Here is a 21,251-nt window from a genome sequence, read left to right on the forward strand (position 1 = left end):
GTCGACAAGCCTAAGTATGATGCTTAGGTTGTTTGGCACTTCTTTTATTGTAATACCACAGACTATTCCTCAGACCATTGGGCCAAACCTCCGTATAGGAATGCAGTGAAATGTTTTTCCTTTTTAACTCGGCTAACTTTCGAAAACTATAAATTTGCATTCCTCTTTCTGTTTGTTCTCCCCGTGGTCGAAAACAGTGCACTTTGTGCAAAAAACAACAAGGACTTAACTCAGGTCAACGGCCCGAAAAGGACCCGAAATGGCACGCACCTGGCCTTGGAGCGCTAGCTTTGTTTATCAAAACACATCGCAAGCGTTGTGCTTTACCCTTGATTTGCAAAAGAGCAACAAACTCCCACGAAAGAAGATTTGTTTGTTGTGATTTGCTATCTGGTCTGCGCGGTTACAATGTTGTACAAATAAACCAGGGTCCTTTTCTCGATGTCCTTGCATTGCTTCGTATGCATTGCGCGCTGTGTTTTCTTAGCATTTCGCCTTCCCCAATTTGCTGACTGTGTGCGTGTGATTGCGGTGGATTGGTGAAGGAGGTACGACCGAAGCCTCTGCAAGTCATGTATGTTTTGGCAAACCCACCACGATAACTTGCATCTTCCGATAACATTTCGACACCGAACATGACGGAGCTAAACCTTCGAACCAATTTTGTTGTCTGTTGAAATGACGAACCCTCAACTGCAACCACTAACGTCACGCTGCAAAATGTCACTGAAACCGAATCTGGTTTTTTTTTGTAATAAAAAATTTCTGTTAAATGACCGAAATGCCAGCTAAAATTTAGGACACTTTCAATTTATTTTGGTCATTTACGACATAATGTTTTCGACCGTCGTCCGCTCGAAAACGATTCGCCGAGAATTATAAAAACGACGTCCGGGCAACACTACGGGCATTTTCGCCTACCGATGAGACGCTCGAATAATCTAGCAGTCAATTTCCTTTGGGACATTGTGTTCGAAACGGCTTTTATTTTTTGTAACATTTCTAAAAAAATTGGGTCAATGACAGACAAATGACACAAAAAAAAACAGAACGAAATCCTCGTCCATTCCGCCTGAATTTTGTGGTTTTCGACTGTTTCCTGCTAATTATTGTAAAAAAGCTATGCTTTGCAACTCCTGTTAAAGTTGTTTACCGGAAGAAAAATGCCTAGACATATAGCCTGATATATTCTGCTGTAGAAAAGCATTTTAGTGTTGGGAATGTTTGTTTTTGTCAAAGTGGAAAACAGTCTTAAAACATGTCAACAAAAATTTAACGCGCATTTACCTTTCCATTTACTGTGGGTAATTAATTTTATCTGCCATTGGTAACATTGCGTACTGTTTTTAAGCAAGTTAACCCGTTATCACACTTATGAAGGCTGTAATTAACGAGCGGAAAACCAAGGTGCCGCGTGTATCATATCACGCGACCAACCCTGGTTTGGTAATTGTCCCCCCCTAATAACTTATAAGTCGGTTACAGGTCGCGTGTGCCTGTGCCAAATAGTCAGTTTAAAATAACGACCAAATCGATCGATGTAATTGGGGTTGACATTAACTACAAATATAGGCTCACTCCCATTTACGGGTGACCACCTTGTCGTAGCGAGGTCGTTGACATCAAACAGCGACTCGTTTTCTGCGCGATCCAAAATATCTTTGTCGTGTTGTGAGTACTTCGCCCGACCGAGCTTGAAATTAAGTCAATTTCAAGTTCGGCTTTTTGCGGTTTCTTGGGACGAAGCAAGTGATTTTCTTCTGTGTGTGCGATGGCGGTATTTGTTGTTTTGGTTTGTCGGAATGTAAACTTACTTCATGGGAAAGGGTCGTCTGTATGTTTATTGTAACAACACTTACCAAGTAATTTGTTATTTTTGCTTTCAACTATTTTCCGAAACAATAAATTTTTGGTGGAATTTCCAGCTGATGAGAATTTTCGTTTGGGAGCGCATTTGCTCAACAGAAAAAAGCAAGCAAACTGTTGAGCTGTGCTGAACATGGCCACCGTGCAATGTGCAGTGCTTGTTTACCAAACCCACGCTTCGAACGTCGCCGAGCGCGGTTTGTTTATACCAAGTCTCACAGCCCAATCGTTGCCGTTCTGACTTTCATTACGGAGTTGTGCTTCCCGACGAGCTTGGCTTCTTCAGCCTCGCAAATTTCGAACCCCCACGTCACGCCGGCTTGTTTTCCAGTCAATTATCGTCCGTTTCGACTTCGTGTAGATAGGAGTGTTAGCTTACCTTACCCTGGGTCCCAACTCACGTTGCAGGGGACCCCATACTTTGACCCTCAGACATAACGCTCGTTGAATCCGGAAGCGGCCGCGCGTGTCTTGTCTAGCTCCAGTTTTGGTCTCTGTACAACTTTTCGGTGCCGCTTGGAAGGTGAACGTTTCTGGCCGTAAAACTTGTTCGGTTGATGGCCCTCACTAATGTGTTTGCCACGTTGTAAAGCTAAGCAAGAAATTTGCGACTGGCTTTGTTAGCTCTTGTGTGATTTAAAACCCGTTGTCTTGCAGCAGTGTGAGTCTGCAAATTGTGCCAACTTTATTGCCATGACAATGTTTGTCAAGCTCTGCAGCAATTCCTTTGTGCTAATAATTGCGAACAACAACTTGCCGGCTTGTCTAGGCTTGTTGGATCCCGCTATACACCAGACGGACGGCTGTTTTTTTGTAGCTTTAAGTCCACTATTTGTTGCACAAAAGCCCAACAAGGTTTGAAACGGTGGTTGTCGCGATTGTATAATTTTTCTGTTTTTTTTATGAAAAAACTTTTGTTTACGACGGTACATTTTTTTTTGCTCAACCCGTGCTTCTACGGATTATGAGCAATGGAATTTGTGTTAGTCATAACAGTTGCATCGGGTAAAGCGCAACCTCGCATACCTAATTAAGCTCACTGGATGGGCAGAGAGATGTTCGCTCGCCATCGAATCTCTTGCGGTAAAGAAGATTATGTTCAGATGAACGGGCGTGATCGTTGTGGCCAAAACACTCCGTTGAGCTTCGATAAATCCCAACCCGTGCCATGTTGAACCCCACAACAATTCGACAAAGTTGAACGTTTCGACGCACGGCTTCGCTTTCGCATTCTATGCGCGATAATGCTGATCGAATTTTTTGATTACTAGTTTGTCTGATAGTTCGTTAACAAGTTCGAAACACTTTAAGGGATGGAGCCATGTGTTCACGTTCGTCGGCTTTGATTATATAAACCTGAACATAGAAAAATGTTATTCCTTTTTGGGAAGATTTTTATGTTGTTCAAAGTCAAGGCTCAGTTTATTCTAAAGGGTTCCGGTTATCTCTAGAAGATTGCAAAGAGGTTTATGTCCCCCAGACTCAGAAACGTTGGATATGAATTGGTTTGTTTTGTTACTTGTATTAAATTTACTCGTTACTTTGTCGGTCCACGCGTGGAAATGTTCTTTTCGTGTAACACCGGCCGAAAAAAATCATGGCGCCAAAATCCAAACAAACCCTATCGGTTTAGCAAATCCATAAAACCCAGATATTACCTAACATTCTGCTTCGTTTGTGTTTGATTGAAATCACGGGCTGTCGTCGGTTCATATCGCCCCGCAAATCTCAAATAACAGACCTACCGAAGACAAATTTCCCCATCGTTTCGGAGAACTGATTTGTTTCTGCATTTTGCAGCTGAAATAAATTAAACAGTGAATAGTTGAGAAGCATGATGAGGTGCTGATGAATTTGGTATGAGAAGAACGTAGTTTGGGGTCAGGTGAATGTCAGTGTGCCACGTGGAATTGGCATACCAGGCGTTGGTGTTTCACAACCGTAAGCTAACTCGATTCTCAACGACATTTTGGTTGTTAGAATTTGTGGTTTGGTCTCTGCAGGATTTTCTTCAGCATTAAAATGTTTTAAACATGTGGAAAGGTGTTATAAAATGTTGCGATATCAATTAATTTGTTGTCATTTAAGTTGTCATTGTCAAGTATTATTGAGACAAAACCTTTTGTAAAATTGTACACAACGCCAATATTTTCCCCATTTGCCGAAAACCGTGCCGCTGCAAGGCATGCAGAACAAACCAGTTTCGTCTTTCTGCCTTACGTAATGGCATTAGCTGACAGACGACGTCTCGCTCGCATATGTCACATACTTTGTTATCGGGGGCCCGTGATGGGGTGATGTTGACGTTGGTGTGCTGTTTCGCATTTAACTCTCTGTTTTCAAAAGCGGTGAAGTGCTTTGTCGGGCCCTGTAGAAGTTCAAGGTGGGAGTAGGCAGGTGCGTTGCAGTGAAAACTGAGACTGGGTTTTGGCCACACCGTCGCAAATCATTGGGTTTCGTCGTTCTGGCGGTGAAAAACAACAAAAGGTAGCCTTATTTTAAAAATGTATTTTTTCAGTTTTCTGCAAAACGGTCGCAGTATAATCTTTCAGATTGTGTGTCAACAGTTTTCTATTTTATTTTTGAAAACCCATGTTCTGGGTCATTTCAGTTGAACAATCTTCCCTTAAGTAAGAAACATGTGTCAGTGATTTTGGGATTTTCACGTTACAAAGGCGTGTTGGCTGTGTCCAACTTAAGGCCATTTCTACCATCTTACTAACGACTTAGCGTCATGCTTTAACGAAACGTCTTCGGACAGTACGGAAATTCGATTGATCTGGACAAATCGAATCCAATTTTACCGAGGTCCACTGTGTTTCGTTTGTTAATCACAAGAATATACAACTGGCCTTTGTATTTATTAGACGTACGAAATGAACATATTTTGAAATGTACGAATTTTTGTTTGACCTTGGTTCGGCGATTTGAAGGACGTGAAGTCGTCATATATGGTGAAATCGAGACACATGTGCTCTGCTTTGATGTTGGTCAATTAATTTTTAACAAGTTGTCGTCTTGTGCAAATTTTAGACACGTAACCATAAAATGATTTTTTTCCTCGTTAATCCGTTGGATTCCAAAAGAGTTGACCTGGTTGTATGCAAAGGCTGTTTGAAGGTTTGTCATATGCAATGTGTATGACACCAATGTTTGTTTACTTTTGATAAATCCTGAGTTACTAAAGTTAAGCTTGAGAGGATACTGGATACGCATTCCACTACAAATCGACCCATCGTTCTGCATCTAGTCTGTGAGAACATCTGGACTTGGTCACACTGCATTAGTGAAGGCCGATTTCCCTAATTGGTCGATAGGAAATGGAGAATTAAGTTAAACTTGCGAACTCATCGGGTCGGGAGTTTGGGAAGTCGCCATGAGTTCTTTCGCGTATCCCAGAAACCCAGCAAAGCAAAATTTTGCTCGAAATGTGCGAAAAATTTCGCGCCGCTTACGTTTGCCCCTTGTGGACCTTGTGCTAATTGGTCATTTCCTGTTTCCAATTGACCAATCGCTGCTCTCCACGGGATGGCACAGAGTAACCCGATAATACGCAGCGGATGCCCAGCGTCGAGGGACTAGGAGGCGGAGATCCTTCCCTACCCTGAAATTTTGGTCGTATTTTTACCGAAACTCAGGGGACTTTTTGTTGCCGGCGTTTTTTAACCCAGGAATTTGTAGTTCGGTCGGTTCGTTGGAAGAAAACGTACAATGATACATTGTGATGATTCACAGTTTCTCCGCTTGGGGAATGAAAGCTGTTAACTTAATAGAATCGGAACTGGAATTTCCCTTTGTTAACCCTGGAGGGAAAAATAAAGTGTGTCATGAGGTCTTGTATATCGCCGCTTTCAGCAGGACAACTAAAAGCAAGATTTTTATAAAACATACCTTATGGAAATTAGCAGCATTCTAATTGGCCGTCAGTATTTCGGCCAACTAACATTTCGAACAAGATTAGAATTTAACACTTAGACCCGCACGCTTTTATCCAAAGCAAACATTTATTTTGCACAGCGCGGCGCGGACAGCGGCTGCAGGTGTTGTTTTGATTCCAACTACTCTCAATCAGTTAAAACAAAGCAGAATTCTTGTGGGCGTGGAATCTGCTCGCTTTCTGCCACCAAATCCTTTAATCCCGACCCTCTGTTTCGCTTATGACATAACAGTGGAAGCCGAAAACGCCATATTCGCGCTTCTCTGTCGGAGTAAGCTGCAGCATCTGAAGGATTAAATGCCGATATTCGGATCACGTGCTGGTTGCCACGAGGACGCACCACTGCAAAAACATGTCCCTGCTCCTAACTATCACTCAGTCACCGCCTGCGCGATCTGCATTGTGACGTCACAAATCGGCCTGTTTGAAAACAAAGGGCCTATTGTGACGGACTTAGCGAGGTGTTGTTGTCTTTTAGCGGTTGGTTTTGTTTTCTTTGAGAAGGGTTTCGCTCTGCAGTGCGCGCTGGGTTGACTTTGCGTTCCACCGCGAACGGTGTTGGTTTGAATATCTTCTAACCAGTGCATTATTGTAGTACTCCACATTGAAACTCTCAAACTTGCAAAGTTTTTATTTGCAATTGTGAGTTATGATGTTTAGACGCACTTCCAATTTTATGGTCGGATTCTATATCTTTCTCTTTTAGACAAATATATGTAAATTTGCGATAGTCGGCGAATTTAATGGCGAATTAACAAGATCAGGGTTGCTTTTTCTAACAATGACTCCTTTTTTCATTGCTATACAAAGGGTTGGTCCAAAATGTTAGGCCACCTGCAACCGATTACTCATGATATGAAGTGGTTAGGTCATGTGGTGGTGACCAGCATCTGACCACTGCGTTGCGTTCCGGGCATTCTTTGACTCCACAAGAATGACTCGTGTTCTAACGCCCTAGGCGGAACTATCAGAAAACAGATGTCTCACCTATTCATGGTTTGCACTTTTTGCGCATCCACCATCTCGTATATGATATCTGGTGTTTCGTGGTTAGCTATTTTACAAATTTCTTACATGAAGTTGTGTTACTTGCTTGGTAAGGTTGTGGCCGGCACATGTTTTAAATGTTGTGGGCCTCATATAGGCAGTATGCCTTGCGGAAAAATTGGCAGCATTTCTTACAATTTAAACTTTTACCAAATGCACTTCGTTTTCACCTCCGGTTAAACCTTGCGCGAGTGCGTCAACGTAATATTTCAATCGTGTCCGTTGCGTCTTACGGGTTATCTCTTACCTCAATCGACGAATTCGTGCTTGGAGCTCTGTTCGATCAGATTAACCTTTGCTTCAAGTTGAACTTCCAACCGATATGTTGACAGCTGCATACTTTGGTGTACCGCAAGTTGTTCGTCGCTTGATTGCGTGCGGGTCAAGTTTTTGGTATTTTGCGAAAAATTTAGTCGACAAGAGTTTTTATACGGGATGTGAATTACATTAAGCATACGTACGACATCGAATCTGTTCAAATTTAAACGACCATTGTTCGGTTAAGGTGCAAAATGTAGCAACAATTGCCATTGGTCGTCGGTTTTATTCGCCCGAGAGGAATTTGGACACCAAAACTGTTGTATAGCTTTTGTGTTTTTTATACTTGACTGTTATATTGCCGCAAGATAAACAGGGTGATTTTACCTTGGGATAAAAGGCGGCTTCGCGATCCCGGTTGTAATCCGTAGCACTGGGAGAAAGTATCCAAGGATTTCTATCTCAAATATTGGGCAATAATTACTGCATCATGGTAGCTTTGTGGTAGCTGCTAGTTTCACGCCCCAGTACTTCGCGGACTGCACGTTTTTTTTAGTAAGTTTCTTGGAAAATTTATGTTTGTTTTAATGTAGCTTGAAAGAGTTGCTTTGTGTGTTGTTTGCGGCGAGGCCATGACATACGTTCTACTGTGATGTTAATAGAGTGTATTTTTTACTGCCTGTGTTTCTCCTGCAACAAAGCAATTAGAATATTTCGAGATTTGAAATTACCCCAGAACGATTTATCATTTTTTTAATGGCGAAATGTATAATCCCGTAATTCGGTGTTGCTAATCTAACGGTGTATTATTGTGAGAATAAATTGCGTTTTTACTTTTCTCCATCTTGCCCGTTAATACAAGACAGAGGAGAAGCGGCCAAATGCCAGCCTTCACCATCCTCGTATCACTAATTGCCGCACCTCGGTCTTACAAACGTGATTGATGCTTTCGCCTCGGCAGCGAAACAAAATCCTTTTCGTCGCGCGGTCGACAGACCTTTGATACCAGCCAGGTTTCCTCCAAACCAAGTTCGACCGACTCGCCTTGTTGATAGTCATCCTTCACGCCGCAACGCTCTTCTACAGAACGCGCTTCTTTCTTGCGTCATAAACGTTTCGGTTAGGGGCCTTTCGGGCCATCGGTATCGCCATTGTTCGGTTAAGGCCGATGTTCACTTGTTCATTTGCGAATGGAGCGCACAACACCGCAGGAAAGTTGTTGTCGTGATGAGGTACGACGGAGCGTGCACCCCTGCTATTGTATTACCCCTGTACCCCACGAGGAACCCCATCCACCAAACATGGTCCTCGGGTTTGTTTTTCGTTCTGCAAATTCCTAAGCGGTGTAGCTCACTTTCAGTCGCTCTATGCAAGACTACATTTTGTTCAACTGACTTTAACCAGGAGAACGCGAAAAACTCTACCACCCAAAAACGCGTATTCGCAAATTTGCTAAAAATAGGCTGTTGGTCAAAGCTCAGAAACCGAGTGCTTGTTGCCATTGTGTCGCTCAAATGTCAGTGCGTTGCAAACGACCTTTTCAATACAATTTGTTGTTTATGGTGTCGCCGTTTCAAACACAATTTATCAATTTATTTGATGCAAATTCCTTGGAAGAAGCCATGTGTTCTGGTCAGCCATATGCACATATTGTACATCAATTAGCCTTTATTCCTTGTTCTTTTTGCATGTCATGGTTGGTACTACTGGAAAAAGGAAGGGGAATCGAATGTAAAAAAGATTAAATGGTCAACGCCAGAGGAGTTAACTTAACCCATGTCATCAATAAACCACCAATACCGCTTCGTGCGTATATTTTAAAATAACGTAACCTTAGGTCATCAACACGCCCAGTTAAATCGCGGTAAAATGTGAGCACTCTCGCCACAAGACGGTTTGTTATTTTAAGGCATCTCGTTCGCAATTAAATTAATCGCCTCACGGTTAGCCTCCGGCGCATCGCGCGCTGTGGTGTTGCGTCGATCTTCTAGTGCCCGAATCATTGCCTTTCTAGAGCTTTTCGCGCTAGTCGCGTAGGCAGGAGCGGCGTGCCAGTAATTGGGAACCCAGGCCGAGACGGTGGCCTTTTGTCTTGTCTGAAAATCGACACTGATGGCAGTTTCGCCGGACCGGTTGCTCGGTTCCAGTTTACGAAAATAAAAAGCGGCGCGCGGAACGCAACGAGGGTCGCCGTTATTTGTTTGGCGGCAAAATGTGTTTGTTGCCGTTCTCGATTGCGTTTTGAAATCGTGGCCCGGTTAGTTAAACTTAATTTGTTTTCGAGTTGGTGGATTTGGGATCGTTTGCTCCGGCAGGCTAAATCCTTACTTGGGCTAAAGTACTTTTTGTGCAGCTTATGAAACGTTGATGGGGTATTATGGGATTTTAAGTGCATTGCGCAGCTTAAACTGTCATACAGTTGAAATAATAGACGTATGAAGGTTCGTAGAGGATTTGAGCAGGCGTTTGTAGATGTTTATGCATGCAATAATATATTTGGACTTTGCTTTGCAAAATTGGTAGCTTCGTTTGCAACGACATTCCATGCTAACCGAGGAAGCCAAATCGCGTGTATTCAGTTTCCAGTGCAGCCAGTTATTCCACCCTTGTTTTAGTCAAAAACATGAGAAGATGAGAGCACACGCAACGTGGATGATCGGTGAGTCATGTCGCTTTGGGAGTCGCTGAACTTGATTCATCAAGCGTATTGGCACGTGAACCTAAGTTGTTAGACCACTGCGGTTGATATTTGTACCGTAAGCAGCTAACGTTGCTGCGATAACTCTGTTTGATGAAACTATAAGTCTACTAGCGTTAGTTTCAGTTTCAAGTTATAACACCAAGTGTATCGTGTGCTGGTTAAGAATCTTTGCTTGATCAAGGTGGGTGTCAGATTTACTAAAAAATACTTTTTTCAATTCAGTATAGCTTGTAGAAAAGGCCTAATCTCACGTAATGTTTTTATTATGCTGCGGATTGTGGGTATAAGTGCAAGAGGTGCCTTACCAATTGCCACCAAGGCTAATATGAAGATTAATTGCTCACTCCCGAGCTGTGCTTCGACGGATCAACGTTGTTGGCACATTCTAACACCACAAACCGTTTCGGGATTGCTTGGGGCTAATTATTCTTCGTGTGTGGCCTCAGCAATGGAACAATCAAGCTCCTTAATGACGTCATATTGGCATGATGTATGTCACGTGAGGTAAACAACTGTCAGAATTAGCCTCGCTCTGTAGGCGGTTGCCTTCATATCGAGTTTTCACTTAAAACTAAAGGATTCCTGTCAATGAGTCGTTACGCGCACTTGATTGCTTATTGGGGCGGATGAGGGCGAGCATCGGTGCAAGGACAAGGTCGGTCGGGAAACGTTATATCCACGGATACATGTCGCTGTGATTTTTGCCGAGGCGGCAAATTTCTTCCATGGTGGTCTCAGTGGTAAAAACTGTCAAGTCAGACTTTGGTGGCAGCAAAAATGTTTTTTCAGTTTATGATTTGTTCGTTCAAACTTACTGTGTGTTGTTGCTTTGCAGTAATGTATTTGCTTTCTCGCGATTTGTTCTATTTAGAATTATGAGTAATACGGCTGCGTTTATGCTTAGGGCGGTGCCAACTCCAAATTAAGCCTGGTGGTTTGTAAGCGCAAGGTACTTAAAACGCAATCCATCTACTTAAGTCCCCAACAATCGTTTAATTGCTCTGAACATTGTACCTAAAAAAAGAATACCACGCTATTACAAAACAACATCCAGACGACATGAGCGACAAATACTGGTTTTATTTCTAAAATGTCTTATTTTTACAGTTATTCCTAAAGGGTTCGCTTCAACACGTCCGTGACGTCAGTCACTTCGTTTATATGTCAACTGTTACGTCACAGGCGGTTATATGACACCGAGGTGTCGGTGCGCAGTAGGCGACCGTCCCCGATTTCGACGCGTTTCGTTTTTACTCGGGTCGGGGTCTTGTTTAATCGTAAACAGTACAATGGGTAGCGTTGGTTTTTCGTCAAGACCTAAAGAGTTCTGGGTTGTGATGTTTGTTGGAAATATTCCAGTTCTGGGACTTAAGTTTATATTTGAAGAACACGTTTGTCATAATTTACTAACATCGTTTCCCACCCAGCGCGACTCTGCTGCAAACTGTGGCCATGAAACGTTTTTTCCCATTCACGCAAGTCGACGGCTGGTAACTAATTGGACGGAAGCTAATGTTTGCATTTGTCCATTTGTTTGCGGCCGTTTTCGAACGCTCCAGAAATTCCTGCGCAGGACAAGCTTAGCTCCCCGTAATTTTGACTTCACCGTGTCGTTAAACTGTCGCCTTGTTTGTCCAGGCGCTCACCGTGTGTTTAGATTAGTCATCGCCGCAATTTTCAGCCTGTTTATTTATTCGCGTTCGGCTTAAAACGAGGAGAATGCGCTATCTCATCAGCCCATCTCTCGGGTGGGCCGCGAGAAAAAGGCGATCGCTTTTTTTCTTTCGCCTCTCTCTTTTCGTGACCAATTTCACTTTCTCTTGCTATTTTGTTGCCAGATGAAGCAAACCTTGTAAAGGCGTTGCGAGAATGCTGCACCGGTCATAGTTGCTTTGTAAATGCATTGTTAAACTGCCTGTGCCGTGTTTAGCTAAATGTACTGAAATGAATTAAGCTCAGGGCAAAGCAGTTTACAGAGTTATGACAAAACAAAATGCTTTAAAATTTAAATAAAATTTATCAAATCAGTGAAAGAATTGTCAGGAATTGCGAGAGAAGTTCGGAATTAAACGGATCTAAACAAAAATGACGACGATGGTAAAAGGGCCACTTGGTCGTGTCTTGATAACAAACAGTTGAAACTGCGAAGGCGCAAAACGAGTCCGTTGTTTCGCTCTAATTACGAGCTTCTAGATGCGTGGAGACCGAGAATTCGCCCGCAGCGATTCGCCGCCAGATTATTTGCTCGTCTGGCGAGAAGGCCGTCATTAAAATCCTGTTCAATCTGCTCGCGTCGCCCCGCTAAGAAGATCGACTCCCCGCACTGGATTGGTTTACGATCGACGACGCTTTGTTCACGGGCCCTTGTAGTCGAGCCGTGTTAGGATTGCTGTAGCTGTGTTAGCCTTGTTGACGAATCTGCTGTTGGTTTACAAGTGAGATATATACGCAGCGACTAGTGTTGATGTATGGGCAGTGGGTCTACTTACTGAGAGAATGTTTTTTGCGGTTGCGTAGTTTTGTTGAGCAGTCAAGACGCTACAAAGTCAATTATCCGATTGATTGGAAATCCTCAGGTTATTTCAAGATGCGTTGGCACAAAATATTATTTCTGTGCAAGAAACTTGTAGGTTTAGTGGAAGGGAAATCGAAATAAAGCGGCTTCGTCCCACAGACATAACATGCGCAGAACAATCTGTAACAAAGACGGCAGGTTCGTCGGTGCATGCGGCTGAACGCATTTTGCCGAAGCTCAAACCCCATGCCGTGTTTCGCAGGTGGGGAGGAGGCGAGCGGAGCCCAAGTTACCCCAAAACCGTGACTCGCAACAGGCTTTTAAGATTGCCGTTAAGCGTGGAAGTGGGAGGTTGGCGCCATGGTTGACTTCCCCTGGCGGAATGCTCTTAACTCTGCGGGGCACCGTCAAACTTCGTAATCGGGTTTACTTCGAAAAAAACGGCCAACTCGACGCCTTGTGTCGCTGCTCTGCACGTTTTCTCCATAGTTTAGTTAATCCTGCTCACAAAATTCAGCGTGCAGGACAGAGCGCAGAATTTTCCAAATGTTTGTGTTTATTTCAACGCCCGTATCTAGTATTTTCTGGTCAGAGATTTGCAGAAAAGAGCGAAGTTGCACCCTTGGTTGTTTATGCAACAGCAAAACGTGTTCCATGGTTGTGGTGAGCTATAGCTAAAGCGCACGGCGGTTGTTTGCAAATGAGTTTTACCAACTGTTCATCCTCGATCGATTTCGGCATTCGAACAAACTGTCAGAGATCGCGAACTTTAGTCTCGCGCATGGCCTGCAGCGGATGTTCGACGGGAAGTGAATGCTCGATTTGACCACACAACTTTGCACCGCTTTGCTGCAGTTGATGTGGCGTTGATGCGTTGGACCATGTTTTGAATATTGCAGACGAAACTCGGTGCTACGAAACCAACCTATGGACATTGTGATTTAAACAGTTTTGAATGTAAGTTCGTTAAAGAAAATCATGGAGGTAAATTCATATTCGACGTGAAGTAATTAAATGTCAGCTGGGAATTTAAAGTTTGGTTATTTTGGCAAAACGTGTCGTGTCGTGTATCGTCTCTGAAGTGAAGCAGATTCTGAATTTTCCCGTGGAAAACTTGCATGTTGTTCATGGCGCCGATGTCAGGTTGTATAACCCCGGGAAATCATTTTTAACTGTTCAGAGTGCAGACTAACTAAACACGCCCACCGTTTTTGTTGGCAGCCAGTTATCTCGGCGTAAGTGCATGGGCGCCTGTTTTGAAACAATGTCTGTTTACTCAGGGCGTTTGCAGTCTTGCCGAAAGCAGCCGTAAAGCGAGAAGCCAACCCGCCTCGTTGAGGCAACGGTTGCAGGACAAAGAGCTAACTACTGCTTGTCCCATTCGTAAAAATTTACGGCCATCTCCGGTGAATTTAACCCAAGGTTCCGTTCACCCTGCTTGGTCTCCTGCAGGTGCGGGTGACGGGTTTTATCCATCCTCTGACGTCAGCTCGCAGTCGTTTGCAGCAGAATCCTTTGTTTGCTTCGTACCGGATGCGGGGCAGTAACCAAGATGCAGCCCACTTTCGTTTTTGCTTGGGAAAACTCGCAAACGACATTTTATAGCCTCGGGTTAACGGTTTGTGTAACCTGTTGCGGCCGATTCCCAGTCACCGGACCTTCTTGCAAGAATCGGGCGCGAGAAATTGCTGGCGTAAGTTCGGCGATCTCGTTAGGAAATATTGAATTTCTTTGCGACATTTGTTGCAGAGGTTCCTACGGCACCCAGTGCGCAACTTAGCATTAAAAGAAGTTCCAAGTATTAAGTGTGCATAAAAACAGAACATTTGTTTGCAAAAAAAAAATATTTATTTTTCAAACACGTTTTTCTTGCCGTTTATTTTGCTTCGGAATCAAAAGTGTGGTTCCCCATGTGTGACTCGGGGGAATCGCCACAAGACGCCACAAGTAACGACTCGGCCCACTCTGGCAAAAGACCTCTGCATGAAGTTAGAAAAGCGGCCAAGCCAACCGTTGTTTGCACAAACCTCAGATAACTTGTGCCGTTGTTTTAAGCGCACGTCCCTCTTATCATCGAACCACCATCCTTTGTTAACTCAGTAAGCTGTTGCTCTCCACGGGAATGGCGAAGCGTGTTGAGTAAAGAGCTTCTGTGCCATTCCACCCACTCGCGAGCCAACTAACGACACAACAACCATATCAGGCCTGCTGAAACACGGCCCCTTTAATGAACTTACAAATATTTATTTTCGGCGAATGTTTTGTGATTGCGCTGCGCGTTGTTACCTTTAGCTCTGGTTAGTTTGTAGTTCTCACTTGTTTGGCCAAGCTGTTGTGAAACTGATCAAGTTAATTTCAGTGTGGTCCAGGCGCCATTGTTAAATATATGATAACTTTGTTATGATATAGGTATAGCATCAAATAAGTGCTCTGAGATGCAGCAACAACGTTTTGTGTGGCATGTTGTGATCAAGTGTATTTGAATATTAGTATTTTGGACTGTTTGAGAACATTACCCTGGTTTGAAAATAATAATTATCATAACTAAGGGTGATTCTTTTTATTACAGATATAGAATTGTTGTTATAAATTGAATTAAGTTACTGAGCTGTGTTTTAATCATCGACAGCAAGATCTGTTTCACACGACAATGATATAACCCTAATATTGTCATCAATATCCCCACTGATACTTTCAACTACAAAAGCAAATATGGGGTGTTCTCAAAGCATTGACAACAACCATCCATCCAAGTTCAAGGCAAAGAATTTAAATGAAAAGAATAAGTCTGTGAACTCATGTCTCATCGAAGGTAAGACACTCCTGATTATTATAATAAGCATAAATTTGAACCATGCAATGCAATGAAACCACATACATGAAGGAGAAAGATGTGATACTATGTAAACTGCTGTATTTATAGGATAGTAAATCAATTAACGGCTGCTTCAGGGTATTTTCCTTATAGCCTGTCACTATTGTGGCCAGTGGGAGGGGGATAGTTTCTGCTTGAGCAGTCATGAATGTGACCAAAGCCTTTTGTGTCACCCACACAGGCTCCCAAGAGGCCACTTTTCACTGGTTGATTCTGTACAAACTTTGCCCTTTACTCTCTGTGTGTTAACCACTTAGCTTCAGTGTTGACAAGTTCAAGGGTTTAGATATAGCCCGTTGATAAGTTGGGTATTGTGTGGTCCTCAGTCGTCAATGGAAGTTGTTAAAAAATATCTGTCCTTTCTCACCCCTTGGCTAAAAAACAAATTTTATTTCAAGGTAATGGTTTTCGTCAAAAGGCCTGATATGGCTTTTAATAATTTTGTTGTTGTTGAAGGTTTCTATGTCATGTAACCTCTGTATTTCATGCAACATGCTGGCGATAAATGCTTTACACAACTCTTTGGACTATATTCTTGTTTTTTTTCCTAAAATTTTAAGATTTCTATAAAATCTTCAACTATGTTATTTTTTGCAGTTCAAAACAAAATGATTCTGGTCCATAGTCGAAACAACAAGGTGATGGCGTCATGGCCGATATCTTGCCTACGGAGATATGGATGTGCCCAAGACCTTCTTTTCATTGAGGCAGGGAATGGGTGTGACACAGGACAAGGTTTGAATTTCTATCATGAAATCTGTGCTTCCCTTTATGATTTAAAATCTTAACACAATGCATTTCAAATCACATGACAATAGAATGAGACGCTTCAAGCAAAAACTCCACAAAGTGTTAATTGGCTGATCACTAACTGCTTGACCTAAATCCACCATTTTCAATTAAGATGTAATATGGTGGTTTTGTTTCGAAAATATGCAGTTGCCACTAAGCTTTCACTGCATGCGACCAAACACAGGCGCTTATAGTGGTGGGTTACGTAACTTGCTTAACTTTGCAAACAAGAAACCATTAGCACTTCGGTAAGAAGCGTTGTGATTTTTGTGTGCAGGGATGTATCTCTTCAAATGCCCGCGCACCGAGCAAGTATTCGAACTTCTCAAGCAGAAGTGGAATGACATCCAACAAGACCACGAACGCACTATGACGGGCGGTCCTCATCACATGCCTTTCACTACCATACCTACTCAGACAAGTATGTCAGCAAAAACTTTATCAAAAAACGTGTAAATTCCATAGACCGAGTGGATTTCTTATCAAACATCATACACAAATGTTTGCCTTTCATGGAAATACCAGGCATTTCCAGACATTTCGCAACAATTTGCTTTTGTTTGTTGTAAATCGCCTGCCACGCATTTAAGAGAAATTCTTCAAGGTCGACTTTGGCTCTTCTCTATTCGAAGGTTTTTCTTAAGCTGCAAAACAATTAAAAATTGCCCCAAGTTTACACTCAAAACAATGGAAAAAAAAACCTTCCACGTTTTGGTCGCCTTTTTTAAGACATTAATTAACGTTGGTAAAGTGATCGTTGAAACCTCAAACAATTCGCCTCGTAACGCATCACGTTCTAGTCAAAATGTCGCTATATAAGTTTTATTATGTAAGAAATCGTCCATTTTGGATCTTTCAACAATATAATCCACCAGGGGGTAAAGTTTTTTGTCGTGTTGGTTCAACTTACGCAACCGTGTTGATGTTTAGTTACGTAACAACAGTCGTTGCACAAACTTTCTTGTACGGTTGTACGGTCGATTTTATCGTCTTTTCGTCTGCCCCGGGCGTGGAATCGTGGCGGTGTGGTCGTGCAGATCAACTTTTACGATCGTGAAACGTCTTCGAATGTTTTTCTCTGTGATTGATTAATTGGCTCAAGTTTTTCTACCCAATAACTATATCCTGTTATTTTAAAACATTTTCAAACTAGCACTACTTGTTATTTTTTTGACTATTCCACTGCGAGCTTCTCGATCCCATGATAAAAAGAAGGGTTGTTTGTTTGTTAATCGACAGTGAAAAAGATTTGGAAACGAAACGAAATTTTTATGTATTTCTGTGATAACTCGTATCAACTGTATAAAGGTTGTCACTGATTCAGGCCGATCCTGCCCCGTTGAACGCGGACAAAACGCGTTGCAAGCTCGTCGAAATATATAGGGATCAGGCTGTAGAACGATTATATCTTAGCGCTAATGGAAGCGGTTTGACTTTGTCGGCTTGGCGCCATCATATTTGGAAAACACTTCATACAATCTTACTTTTTGATTAGGACGCTTTCAAACCAGGGTTAATGGTTATACAAAAGTGCGGTAAAATATACAAAAAAATGAACAGTCAATGTCTTTGAGTACTTAGAAATAGTTTTAATTAATATCCTGAACATTGTTTTCACAGACATTGATAACCTTTTGTGGAATTTATGCATAACAGTTTCATATGAAATTTGCAAGGGGAATAAAAAAGTAACACAAACAATAACATATGTGGCGACATTGAAACAAGAATTGGTTTCTTTCGACCTGATAACTGTTGTTATCTGTGCGTTTCGTGCTAATAACATCCTTGCTATGCCCATGGGCAAAATGTGGAACAAGCTTCTCCTGTATAAACTCTACTTGTTTTCGCAAGTCTGTTTAGTGTAATCTGCGCAATTGGTTACTTTTTATCTACCTTCATCCCCCAATGACCCACATTTTGTCATTGGTTCTCAAACTACAAATCGATTCTAGCTTTACGGCACAGTTTGTTTTTATCTGTGTGTATTGTTTCGGTCTGTTGAGTGGTCGATGCAACCTATTAACAAAAAACGTGCCTTGCTTTACAGTTACATCGGTTCCAAGTCAACAGCAGTATTACAACACGAACAACACAAACAATTCGGATCGCCACATGTCCTCTAATGGTTCGAACGGTAGCAGTTACGCAAACGGAAGCGTCAGAGGATTCGCATCGCTCTCTTCACCCCATCAGACCCCGAACACTCCCTTACCCAGGGGGAGCACGTCATCTCAACGAGGGGGTAAGTAGTTTCGAAAATCGTTGATGATTCATCACCCGGGCAGTTCGAAATATTTACGTGTTTTATTTTTGAAAACGGTAAAACTTACCGAACTTAAACTTACCATTTCGCTTGGTAAACATACTCAAACCTTTTCTTGGTAAAATCAACCAATACCTGAGTAAATATATTAAAAAAAGTTTAACGAAAATTGCGCCAATGGGAGATAGAAAATAAAGTAGGTTGGGTTTGGGCATAGCTTGCATTAGTTGTTATTACCGTTGACTGTGGAGCGTATTTAATGCTGATACAAACCAACCGAGATAAGCTGAACGTGATAGCTGCAACGTACAAATGTCACTGTGTGGCAAGGGCAGATCTACTAAACTACCAGCTAGAGCTAAGCGAAGTTGTAGGTGGAAAGGGGGCGAATACAACATACGTTTATTTTGGGAGCTAGGTCACCTTTGCAATGTCAGAGTTGCGCAGTTTTGTGGTCGTGCGTCAACCAACGACAGCACCGCGCTGCAAAGTGCACAATTAAATCAAAGTAAATGTTTGCAAAATTACTTTTCGATCGAGCACATGAAATATCGTTTTTGCCGATGGATCTTTTTTTCCTCCATGCGATATTTTGTGCAATTTAGATCCGCGCGCACTTCACGAGCGCTTATTAATTCCGTACTAGGATGTTACTACTATTTTCAAGCCAATACTGTAGAGAAAACTGCATATGTTAAAGTGATGTCGATTATTACTACATCTGGGATGCAAACAACTTTAAATTAACAGCCGAATTTGTCCCATCATTCTGTTTTTCTCTGGTGGTAAATTTGTTACGTTTTTTACACAGCTGGTCTGGAATCTCTACCAGAAGATGCTGCTTTGAGACTAGACGTCGCGGCACAGCCTTTCCCCCTCCAACCTGCCCCCACTTCGAGAAAGGTTTGTGGAATTTTTTGAAAACTTGTTTTAAAGAAATCGCACATTTAGCTCGAATACTAAATCACAATATTCTGATTTGACGTCTATTTTTTCGTAGCTCCCTTGTGCCCTCGTGCGGTGGATTTGTGTGTCCTAGCGCGGCCGCATTTTCACGTGCACGCCTGTGTATAATTATCTCTCTTATTGTGTTTGCTGTTAAATGAATGTTTGTTTTTGGTTCTGATATATTTGGATTTTTCACAGGAAATGGAGAAACGTCGACGAATCAACAGCGACATGGTTGCCTCCTACAGTCGTAACACTGATCGCGTCACAATACAAAATACGCAACGTCACAATAGTGAGAGCGCCAACTACGAGAACAATGACATCATTGGCGCTCATTCAAACAGCTACCCGCGGCGCCACCAAGTGACCTACAACTCGCGCTCGCAACAGGCGAAAATCACTACTGACCAATCAACAGATGCCACGTCACGTGGCAGTAATAATCCAAAACGTGGCAGTGGTGATTCTACCACCCTCTCTCCTGACGTAATTGATGACGTCAGCACAATGTCGTTGCGGTCCGATTGCGAACCATTATTAACCCCGGGCAGTAACGGCACTTCCGGTATTGGAAGTTTAAACGGAAACGGAAGTGCCCTTTCGTCATCGCAAAATCCCCCTCCGGTGCCTCCCCACCCACCAGCATCGTCACTGGTGGGAGACCCGTGGAGGAAGCAACCGAACTTCCTACCGAGTCGATTCGTTCACCACCATCATCACCACCACAGGATGTCGCCGGGTTACCCACAGTCGGCTTGTGAGTACGTGAACACTGTCAATGCCAGCATGGACGTATCCGGGACTCCGCTCCCCGCCACAGCCAAAGCTCTCGGCACTCATTTCTCGTTCGACTTCGATCATCTCCTCATCAGACCGAGACTTCATGAGAGTTACAAACTCAACTATGTTCCGGTCGAGGCTTTCACCAGTGGGGAAAACGATTTTAGTTGCGGTGCCTCATCGGCATCCTCTGGGATTCCCGGTACCCCGCGTACTCCCAAGACTCCCAAAACCCCAATTCAAAGCCATCCCAGCACCGATTACGCAATCATCGATCACAACAAAACCCGAGCGCTCTCAAACATCCACAAAGCGAGGCAGAGAGAACGGAAGTCGAGACACGAAAGCACAGAAACGACGCACATGAATGGTGTATGACGTTGCCACCCATCCTACGTCACTAATGACATCACACCGGCTAAGAAACCGCTCGAGTAAAGGCGTCAACAAGCCGACCACCCATCAAACGACGATCCGATGTGGTGACGTCACAAGTGCCAGTGGTGACGTCATTCTTCTCCGTGCTGCAATGACACCCATCGTGAAAGTAGGGACTGCCAAGTGTTGTATTGTGATTTCTGTTCCTTGACTGACGTCACGCGGTTTTTTTTGCTGCTCATTCTTATTCGGTATCGAAGACTATTCGGTGCTTCCCCGGGGATAAAGTTTTATCGTTTTGTTTCATGTGAGCGTTTCGATCCTTCGTCAACTTCAATTCCCAATTTCAAACCTATTTTCAGATCTTAGTTAACAAGTCAGATTGTGTTTCTTCTCTATTTCGTCAATTCCATCAAAAGTGCCTTCAGCACTCACCCAACTCATCTTATATGCGTTTCAATCCGTCAAAAAATTGTACACGTATTTTACCACCCGCCATCCCGACGCCTTCAGATATCTGCGGGTTTTTTTGCAACTATGTTCTGCCTTTGCCCAACGCACTGCCTTTCGTTTACTGATGCCCGCAAAATGGCGCCCTCTGCACATCGCGCTTGTTCAATCCCATCAGCGCAATGCTCGTTTTACGACGGCGAGTTACTCTTTTTTCGGATAGTCGGAAGTTCAACGATGCCCTCACGCACATTGTCCGTAACAAGGTTCATAGTATTGTTTTATGAGCGAGCGTTTTCTGGATCTGTAGTCTCGTCGCAGTCGTGTTACTCCTTTTATTTTATTTCTTTTCAGTACTGAGTTGATTCTTTTCCTGCCTCTTCGTTGTTTTTAAAGTGCTTCGTTCTTTTTGAATAAAAATAACTTGAATCCATA

At 42.9% G+C, this 21,251-nt stretch overlaps 1 protein-coding gene across 1 annotated transcript in view; it reads left to right on the top strand.

Annotated features, from left to right (window-relative positions):
• LOC145911091 (uncharacterized) overlaps positions 1-21,245 on the top strand; it is a 40,157-nt gene extending 18,912 nt beyond the window's left edge. The window contains exons 2-7 of the mRNA XM_082998335.1: positions 14,894-15,136; positions 15,797-15,934; positions 16,269-16,412; positions 18,042-18,236; positions 19,069-19,160; positions 19,404-21,245. Coding sequence (XP_082854461.1) covers positions 15,037-15,136; positions 15,797-15,934; positions 16,269-16,412; positions 18,042-18,236; positions 19,069-19,160; positions 19,404-20,366 — 1,632 coding nt within the window. The 5' untranslated portion in view covers positions 14,894-15,036 and the 3' untranslated portion in view covers positions 20,367-21,245. The remainder of the gene's footprint in view (positions 1-14,893; positions 15,137-15,796; positions 15,935-16,268; positions 16,413-18,041; positions 18,237-19,068; positions 19,161-19,403) is intronic.
• Positions 21,246-21,251: the final 6 nt, after the last annotated feature.

Source organism: Ascidia mentula, chromosome 8 (genome assembly GCF_947561715.1).
Source record: "Ascidia mentula chromosome 8, kaAscMent1.1, whole genome shotgun sequence".
Lineage (NCBI taxonomy): Eukaryota > Metazoa > Chordata > Ascidiacea > Phlebobranchia > Ascidiidae > Ascidia > Ascidia mentula.